Source organism: Chionomys nivalis, chromosome 10 (genome assembly GCF_950005125.1).
Source record: "Chionomys nivalis chromosome 10, mChiNiv1.1, whole genome shotgun sequence".
NCBI classification, from domain to species: Eukaryota; Metazoa; Chordata; class Mammalia; order Rodentia; family Cricetidae; genus Chionomys; species Chionomys nivalis.
In genome coordinates, this window is record NC_080095.1 from 12,013,247 (window position 1) to 12,024,094 (window position 10,848).

The 10,848-nt window shown below is 36.9% G+C and overlaps 1 gene segment (V, D, J or C); it reads left to right on the forward strand.

Moving 5' to 3' along the window:
• The first annotated feature begins 758 nt into the window (after window positions 1-758).
• Window positions 759-1,309, forward strand: LOC130882871 (Ig heavy chain V region PJ14-like). The segment is given in 2 exon segments: window positions 759-804; window positions 888-1,309. Coding segments are annotated over 2 exon segments (468 nt in total).
• Window positions 1,310-10,848: the final 9,539 nt, after the last annotated feature.

Consider the following 10,848-nt stretch of genomic DNA (forward strand, 5'->3'; position numbering starts at 1 on the left):
ATTTACTTTCAGATAAACATGTGAAATCACATGTATGAAATGTGTGTGAGTTGCTTCCTTACAAGTTATTTCCTGAAAAGTTATAAGAATGAGACAATTGCACAGATACCAAGACAAAGAATTTTTTTTTTTTTTTTTTTTTTTTTTTTTGGTTTTTCGAGACAGGCTTTCTCTGTGGTTTTGGAGCCTGTCCTGGAACTAGCTCTTGTAGACCAGGCTGGTCTCGAACTCACAGAGATCCGCCTGCCTCTGCCTCCCAAGGGCTGGGATTAAAGGCATGCGCCACCACCGCCCGGCCAAGACAAAGAATTTTAAGTAGTTCCTTAAACAGGATTTCTGATCACCAACAATAACAATATCATTTAAATTCTCTGCTGGAAGTTACAGAGATACATAAATTCATTGAGAACCTGGTATCCTCCTCTGCCTTCACTGAATGAATGTGGACCTAGTTAATGTAAACACTTCCATGTTTTGCTTCTAAGGCATGTACTGTATGACTCATAATATTCCCTGTTTCTCTGGAATTGGAAATCCAGACAGCATCACAGCAATGTTCCTGATGTTGAATATTGAGTACCACTAAGACACACAAACCAAATCTCAGTTTCCTGGCGGAGAAATTGGAAACATTGCCTGTGCTTCATTTTATGCACTCTGGAACCTCCCCCAATGCAAAACAGTCCTCAAGCTCAGGATGAAATCCAAGGCCAAGCTGAGAGGCCCCATCTCCTTCTGACTAGAGCCTCCAACACAGCATGGCTGTCCTGGTGCTGCTCCTCTGCCTGGTGACATTTCCAAGCTGTAAGCACTTCAGGGTTTCAGGAAAGGGACCCAGGTTTTTTATCTATGGGTTATTAACTGATGGTGATGCTGCTTCTTCCTAGGTGCCCTGTCCCAGATACAGCTGAAGGAGGCAGGACCTGGCTTAGTGCAGCCCTCACAGACCCTGTCGCTTACCTGCACTGTCTCTGGATTCTCATTAACCAGCTGTAGTGTACATTGGTTCCGCCAACCTCCAGGAAAGGGTCTGGAGTGGATGGGAGAAATATTGGGTGATGGAAGCACATATTATAATTCAGCTCTCCAGTCCCGAATCACCATCACCAGGGACACTTCCAAGAGCCAAGTTTTCTTAAAACTTAACAGTCTGCAAACTGAGGACACAGCTATGTATTACTGTGCCAGATACACAGTGAGAGAACTCCAGTGTGAGCCTGTACAAAAACCTCCATATGGAGACACTCATTTCCAGCAGGGGGTATTGGGAACCAACACGGTCTCCCAAAACCAGTATGTGGTTGCTTAATAAGATAAGAAGTTCTAGACTGTGCTGCATGAGAATATGTTTCAATATTAGAATCCGTGTTTTCCTCTTCCAAACACAAATAAGAAAAAAAAATTCTCTAGAGGCTACTCTTCACTGTCACAGTCTAATAAACTTTCTATTTGTTCAAATACTGTAACAAATAGCTTTTCCCACAAGACCTTTAAGAAAAAAATCTCCTTCTTGTTATTAGATAGAATGACATATAAAGTTGTATGCTTCACATACACACACATATACATACATATTCACACATTTTATTATATATTCAGATGTTTTAAAGGAGTCAGCAGTTATGACCCTTGTTGGATGTTAGGTTCAGTTATAAGCTAGAGGACTTTTAAAAAGCTGTAATTTGTCCTCTTTGTTTTTACACCTTGATAGAGAATCCACAGCTTCCCTAATTTAAAGTCATTTTCCCACAACACCCTGGAAACTGAAATACCCGTAGTTTCCTTCTACACCAAGAAGCTCCCATAGAAGAATAGTACTGATTATTGCTTTTGACAGATCCCATTTCATGCATTTGTGTCTTAGTAAATTAGCTTTCCCATCAAACTTATAAGCAGTGGTTCCTCAGGCTAAATGAATAGTTATTTTTTGGGGGGGTCTGTCTAACTTTAAAACTGACATTGTCCATATATGCAAACAGTATGTGTTCGTATTAACTTTGGTCAACTTCTTTTTTTTTAATTAATTTATTTAATTATTAAAGATTTCTGCCTCTTCCCCGCCACCACCTCCCATTCCCTCCCCCTTCCCCAATCAAGTCTTCCTTCCTCCTCAGCCCAAAGAGCAAGCAGGTTTCTCTGCCCTGTGGGAGGTCCAAGGACCACCCACCACCATCCAGGTCTATTAAGGTGAGCATCCAAACTACCTGGGCTCCCACAAATCCATTATGTGCAATAGGATCAAGAACCCATTGCCATTGTTCTTCAGTTCTCAGTAGTCCTCATTGTCCATTATGTTCAGCGAGACCGGTTTTGTCCCATGCTTTTTCAGTCCCCGGCCAGCTGGCCTTGGTGAGTTCCCGATAGAACATCCCCATTGCCTCAGTGTGTGGGTGCACCCCTCGCAGTCCTGAGTTCCTTGCTCGTGCTCACTCTCCTTCTGTTCCTCCTTTGGATCGTGAGCCTTCAGGTCAACTTCTATATAACTCATTATTTGGGATAATCAGTCCCAACTAACTGATTAATCTTCTCACTCTACGCTGTCCAAACCATAATCAGATTTCCTTAATTTTACTTTTCCTAAGATGAGCTTCTTAAGTTGCACAGGATAAGTGGTCATCTTGTCCTCTTGATGCCTGGCTATTACTGATACAAGGCTCTCCATATTCATGCAGATTGGTTTTGTATTTCAACTATTGAGAACTGAGCTGCAGCAAACATAACAGGGAAGGATGCCACTGCTCATCTGCGCATTCGGGCAGCAACTCAGAGGTTCAGAGAGCATACTGTTCTTGCAGGGAAACAGTTTCAATTTCTGGCACCCACAATTTTAAGGCATACCTACCTGTAAGCTAGAGAACCCATGGTCTCCATTTGTCCCCATGCACACTATACTACTCACAAAATTAAAAACAAAATATTTCATTTTCTCATCCACTGTTAAGAGAACCTAATGTGAGTGTTCCATAATTTATATGAAGCTTTGATACATAGAGAAAATTTCAAAAAGTATTCTTAATGTGGATTATTGAATATTGCTTTTGAAATACCACTGCTCCTTATAAAAGGTTAGTAACTTTAACTCCTAAACTTTTGTCTCATCCAAGATATCAGTCTCATTTTTGCTCAAATATAACTCATTTCTATCACTTGTCTGAAATTTCAGTCTAAGGATAGCACATAGCTCCAATGCCCTCTGAACAGACATTTTCCTGTATGTCATCCTCTCCTTTGGTTCTTTCATTTTGGCCAATGCGTGTGGGCAGAGTAGGTTGCATAGAACAATTATCTTTGATCAACATAAAAATGAAACTTATAGTCAAAAGGATAAGTTGTCTGTATCCAATAATTCAAGACCCTTATACTAAAGAAAAGATTTGATTCCCAGTGCTATAAGGATGGAGAGAAATGGGCCCTGTGCCTTGTAAAAGGGAACATGGCTCTGTTATGTTAGTTTAAAGGAGTTTGTGTGAATCACAAAATAGTTGTATACAAGAACATATGCCCAATATTCTCACTTCTATGTGAAGATCCGAAGAAAATGACGTTTTCAATTAAAATAGATTATTGCATTTCAATGATTATTTCCATATCTCACTGTTTTACTGTTTCTCACTCCTGGACTCTCTATAAGTGAAGCCTGAGGTGTCAAATCTCACAGAGACGCCCACAATTTATTGTGATTTCAGTTATCACATCCCTATAATTTTCACCTAATTGTTTTCAGTATGGCCATAGACCAAAAATAAAAGTGGGCACAGAAGTTACATTGGTTATATTTCTGTAAATTAATTTATTGAATTAATGTGGCCATATAATAATTTGTACATTCATATATCAGCATCCTGCAAAGTTTTCAAGTGAGTAAACACCTATGAAAATATTATACTGTAAGACAGAAAAAAGAAAATATTCATTGTTCCCCTAAGCCCTTTTCATGATTGTCTCATATAATTATTTTAGGGAAAATAGGAAATTTTTTATTTACAACAGTTATACTCACTTGATGAGTTCACTGAATTGCTCACTGTCCACTGGCCTATGTTGCACGTGAACCAACATTGACTGATCTTTTTCTAATTGAAGCAGACTCTCCTAGTCACTGTGTTCTCCATTCTAGTGGATTATTTTTCTCCAAGCTCTCATGTTCATGCTTTGTCTTCAGGCATAAGGAATATCTCTTATACAATATCTTTTTTTGTATCCCATGGTATTGAAAATAAGCACAAAGCATATATCTATTAAATTTAACAGATACATGGAATATAAAAATCTTCATGTTGTTATTGTCCACCTGTTTGACAACCTCCAATTGTTCCATAAGCCTGGGCAATGGAGACAACATCCTAAATCTCTTTGCTGACACTTACTAATGGGAAATCCTAAAATCCCCACCTACTGTCCATAACCTGGAGCACTCTGACAAGAAGCCCTAGCATTTGTCATAATGCAAAGAAATACTTGTATTCAGAATGAATTTGAAGATGTGGACACTTGGTCCTATTTGCATGCTTTATCAGAGAAGACCATGCTGTAAATATTGGGCTGCAATTTGGTCAAGGTTAGGCACCAGTTCTCATGTTTTCCTGATTCTCAGAGAGTTTAGAGACAGTCCTATTTATTCACATGAGACAAAGTTATCCAGAAAATTTAAATCATAATATTTGGATTCTCATTGCTAAAATATATTCTGTTTCTATTAAATATGTAATATATAACATTTTGTGGTTATAAATTTTGTAACTGCTACCCCCTCACTTTTCTCAACAAGGAAGCTTCTGCATGTTATAACTTAAGATGACTTTAATGATTCTTCATTTGTCAGCTAAAATATATTTGAAACTTTTATTTTTTGCCATGTTCACTTGAATTTTATCATCATATTTTCTTCAATGTATATAACACCTTCACAATGACTGCACCTGTAACTGCTGCTGTTTCAGAAAGTAATTGTGACTCCATGGTTCCTAGCCAGCCCAGGTCTGAGTCAATCAGATCCAAACCTGCCACTTCCACAAAATGTAGTTTGCAGGTACATCTCTAATAGTCTATATACCAATAAAGACTCAGAAACCAGAAGCTGGGCTGGCAACCCACTAGCTCGGAGACTTGTGGAGTTGATAGTTACTCTTCATCATGGTGTCAGAATTGAGAGCATCCTAGTACTCCATCAACTCAAAAATGATGGATACAGTCAAAGTCACCTCTTACATCTTCCTATGTATCTCTGTATCTGTACAAATATAGTTCAGTTCTCAAATCTTGAGTCGCCATCAGCAAGGACACCTCAAAGAGACAAGTTTTCTTAAAATGCAACACTCTGCACACTGAGGGCACAGACATGTATTACTGTGCCTGACACACAGTGAGGGAAATCCAGTGTGAGCCTGCAGAAAACCCCTCTTCAGAGAAGCATGGAAACAGGACTGGATGTAAAGGACCAACAGGAGTTCAAAGACCATTAGGGGTCACTTCAGAAATATGGAAGTTATAGACTATGCTGCATAAACTCTTGCTTTAATTTTAAAATGTGAGGATTCTTCTTTCAGTCAAAAAAGTCCAGTTGAGGTCCCTCTCAACGGTTGAAGCCTATCAAGTTTCCTATTTTTCCCAAGGTAGAACCAATGGATCATACCCACAAATCAAATCATCTGAGCAATATATTTGTTTCTTCTTGTCAGACAGATTGACATATAATTTTATATGTGCCATGTATTTACATATACCTTTCCACTTAATTCCATTCAATACATTGTGTGTGTGTGTGTGTGTGTGTGTGTGTAAATGTGTATTTCAAAAGGAGACTTAAGTTAGGACACTTGTTAAGTGTAAGTTCATTAAGTATGCTTAGGAAGTTACAGTAATCTGTATTTTTGGAATATTTTGTAGACATGATAGAAAAAACTATTTGTAGCCTGAATTAATGTTCCTTTCACAAAACATCTTGAAAAGTTAATATTCATTCTTTTCTTATTCTAAACCACCAGGGCTTAGAAGTGTTCACTTCATTATCATTTCTGACAATTCAAATTTTTATGTATTTCTCTCTTTGTAAAATTTACATTTCACATCAAAATACAAAGGACTAGTTCCTCTTCAGATGTGTCCTGAACCCCGAGATCACAAAATTCTCAGCCTCCAGTGTGCATGTTTCATCAGATGTCAGCTCCAGTCCTTGTCCCATCTATCATCAGTTTTTATCATAGACAGCTTCAGTGACACAATCAGTGAGTATTGAAGATTCGGATAGATACAAGAGTGTCTAGATTCTTAGAATCTTGATATCAGGACTATAACAATGAATTGAATAATTCCACACAAAGCAGAAAGCAGCTTATTCAGTTCATGTTACCCAGGGTCAGGCTGAGGATCAGAATTCATGACTGCTGGGGACTAGGTATGAGCAGGGAGAAAGTTTTAAACAACTTGGTTATACCTAAAATATACCAAAGCCAATAACTAGAAGTTCTAATTATAAGCATTTACACTATGATAAAAATATCCATGACATGATATTAAGAGTCTAACAATAAACCCTAAATTACTGCTCACATATCCATATCAGTGTCAGTAAATTAATAAATAAAAAGTACAATTGAAAAATTAAGTACATGGAAAGTCTCTTGAATGAGTCTGCTCTTGACTGTCTAGGGATTGTTCTGGGGAGTTATAAAGGAAATCATAACTAGGTGTTATGAATGCAGAATCATAGCATGCACAATCTCAAGGACAAAAACACTGGAGTAGGTATTGTTATAACATGTGTCCTGATAGTGTGTGACTAGAGCACATAGATTCCTGTACTGTTCTTTCCTTAATTCTGTCTGACCATCAATTTGGTGTCAATTGTAAAATAGACAAATTCATACAAATAACTACTTAATAAATTATGTACAGATTTTTCTGTAAATAGGTCCTACACAAATATCTGAAGAATCTCACCAGTTCCCTATTGGTCCAGAAGATGGTCCCAGAATAAGTGGCTGAGCCTGATTCAGTCAGCACAGACATGAAAATACATTTCATCAGTGCCTCCTGGTAGCTCCAAATATATTATATTCTTTTCACACTTTAAATCATTTTATAATTATTCTTACTATAAACGTGTTTGAGTGAGTCATAGACTTTGTAACTTTTTTCTTACTAGGTAAAAATAAAAGTGTTGATATCTCTAAAATATTGTAATTGATTAGAAGTCCAAGAACTGAAAAGTTGATTGATTAACAACATAATTATGAATCTAATAGTAGTATAATTAGAAATATAATAAATTATTGTTTACATTTTAAAATTTTAACTATAAGCAAATGTTGCTATAATTTAATATTGTAAAATAAAATTTGTACAGTTGATAGTTATGAAGAAACCTCACTAGGGTTTGATATAACTTATAACCAGAGAGATGTTCATAATGCATTTATTTCTCTTCTGCCTATATTTTTAGTAGTGGTCTTACACTTGAAACTTTTTTTACCCTGTCCATATTATGTTGTCACATATGTGTCCACTGTTGAGTGACTACACAGTTATTGTTTGGGGGGATATCTCAGAAGATCAACTCACTCCATATATGAAGAACATAATATCATATTAACTGTGGTCAACATCCATACAGTTCATTGTTAGAATAATCTTCCAAATATAACTGTTTAGACATATCAATCTACAGTGTTAAAGCCAGGGTCAACCTTCCCTTAGTGTTTCTTAACCTGAAGTCAGTTTTTTCAGATTCCATTTGATAAGATGTCCTTTTGTCCTCCTGGTGTCTGACTTTCACTCAAACAATGTCTTTCAGGTTCATCAGCTCAATGTCACATTTAGGTTTTTGTGAACAGAACTGGAAAAAAACATGACAGGAAAGGCTTTGATTACTCATCCAAGTACTGGAGAAACACATCCATGGTTCAGCGAACACACTGGTTTTGTAGAGGATCAGTTCCAGTTTCTGACAAGCATAACCACCGGCAAGTCTTGAGGACCCAGTATGATTTTTTTTAATTCCATGAATACTATTCTACCCACAATCAGCACTATATTGTTCATACAGAAAAATATATGAGTTATCAAAAATAAAATATTTTCTTAAAACTTGCTTGAAGAGTTCTTGTGTAGTATATAAGGCCTTAATTCAAATGGTAATATTTCAAAAACATGTTCATTATTTTCATTAATAAATATTGTGTTTGAATTATTACCCCTTGTTAAAGGTTAGAATACTGTTAGTGACATCCAATAGATGGGCTTCATTTATTTTGTCAAGAAAAAATTATTTTTATCACTGTCTGAGAAGTGAATCCAAAGAATAACATATAGATTACACATCACATGAGTGAGAGGTGTTGTCCTTTTGGATAAACATCTTCCTGCCCTCAGTCTGGATTGGTTCTTTTATCTTGGCCAATGCATTTGGGTAGAAGTGATTGTATCAAGGCATCATCTTGGGGAAGAGGTCACGTATTTATTTCCATAGAAAACAAAAAGTTATAGATTCACGTTCAGTGCCTATAGAATGCATTGGGTCTGCCAGGTTCCAGAGAAGGGATGGGAGTGGGTCACATTCATTAACATTAGTAGTAGGTATATCTACTATGCTGATGCTCAAAAAACCAATTTACCATGTCCAAAGACAATGCATAGAACAACCTGTACCTGGAAATGAGTAGTCTGAGATCTGAGGACACAGTCACATATAACTGTGCAAGAGACATAATAGGTAGATGCTACTGTGAGCTCAGACTCAAACCTCACTGTAGCAAATTAAGAGAAGAAGAGAGTGCTGAGAACACAGAGAGTTCTGGGAATACAGGGCTGGACTACTCTGTGTTCAGGTTATGAATCCCTATCACATTCAGGGATACTCTCTAGAGGGAGTATGTACTAATTCTTGAAGTTTCCAAAGGTTGATTTATTGAAATTTCAGGGTTTTTTTGAGATCTGTGTCTATGTATTTATTATTTATTTAGTGTTTCTATCTTTCTGACTGTCTCTGTCTGTATGTCTGTCCTTTGCTAAATCTGTGTCTCTCTGTGTGTCTTTTTCTTTGTGTTTGTGTATATGTTGGCAAGAGATCGTTTCCTTTATAAGTCTATAGGATGATTTTAAAATAAGTTCAATCACTGGACAAGGATTTCACCAATTGCCTAGAATAGTCTCAATGATCATACTGTCTCCATGTCTATGAGAATTTCTCACTGATTGAGTATCATATATACCTTTATTGTTTAGTTCTGGAGGACTAAACAAAGTTCCTTCTGCTTATGTGGTTAAAACTTGAATTACAGAGCTATTTTCACAGAACATTTTAGGTGTTTTAAAATGTAGGATATACTCTGGTATGAACAAAATGTAGATCATCACACAGGGCAGAATGGGCCATATTGGAGCCAGACTCAGATCCTGAAGAAGCAAAGAACCCTTGAGATTGTGTAATCTTATACTATGAACAGAGACTCAGTAATATTCCCTAGTTAGAGCACTGTGTTGTTTAATGTTGGATAAAGAAAAGGAACCAGTCAGTGTCGGTGAACCATGAACACAGATTGCCTTTAGTCTCTACATCATCATCACCACACAGAATGTGTAACAGACATAGCCTTGAATCAACTGTAGTTCTAATAATAAAATGTGTGTGAGGCTTCAGCACTGAGATTGTGAACTCAATGTATCTAGTGATACTCACTGAGCTTCAGTTAGTTGAAAATAGATACTAACCCACTCATACATAACGTGATTTCTTTGCTTCTTTCCTGTTTATGTGTTAAAGATCAGCTTCTGGAATTCCAGCAGAATTTAATGGGTGCAATGAGTTTTCTTTCCTACAAGTTTCTAAGAGTATTATTTACACTGCTGTTCAAAAATTACGGTGTATAACACCTCTGGCTAATTCTGAACTGAGGTTCTTTATCTAGAGCTCTGATGTATTCAGGTTACAAAAGTTGGAAGAAAGAAGTATTCTGGATAGCATGCTGGAATCATATAAAGTTTCATTACAAAAGAGTAGGTGGGCTTAGAAGCCAAGTGATTTTGTTTCTTCAATCAAAGCATGATGTCACTTGTGAAATGATCTAGATTTTTCAGAAAATCATGAACATTGTTGCCTGTAATGATGGAATAGCTGTGGCTGTAATACATTCGCATCCTGTGAGTTCTGGAGAAATAGCAAAGAGATGGCTGTGCATTCATAGGTTCAACCATCAGGCAAAGATCTAAAAGATGCAGGTATGAACCAAATCTTATAGTCCATCATGTAGGTATATCAGTACATGAAATCAGAGCAGTAACCTGAAAGTAGGAACTGAATGGAAAACCATAAAGGACCCTGTTTATTGGCCTGCACTCCCTGTTTGTTCAGCATGCCTGCTTATACAAAATAGGAACAACTTCTCATAGATGGCACTACCCTGTGTGTCTAAACCCTCCCTTATCAATCATTACTCAAGAAAATGACCCTGCATTTTAAAGAACAACCTGCTGGAGGAGATTTTTCCAAATGAAGTCCCATCTTCCCTGATGACTGGAGCTTGTATTATGTTCAGTGTATTCTGACCACACCACAAATGTACAAGCTGGAACTAACATTATAATATGACCCATTAGTTAGTCTTCCTGTGTCCACCAGACATAAGTAAGTAAACAACTGATAAAAGACATATATATAAGAATTTACCTATCAAGTAGAATATAATTATATGTGATGGGTGGATTTACCATGAATTCTTAATCTTTACAAATAATTTGCTTAGTGACTTCCTTCATGGAATGCATGGAAAAGGGAAATTCAATGAACAAGAAAGTGCCAGCACAAACTATCTCTGAAGCAACCAAAGGCCAAATTCACCAATATAGTACAAG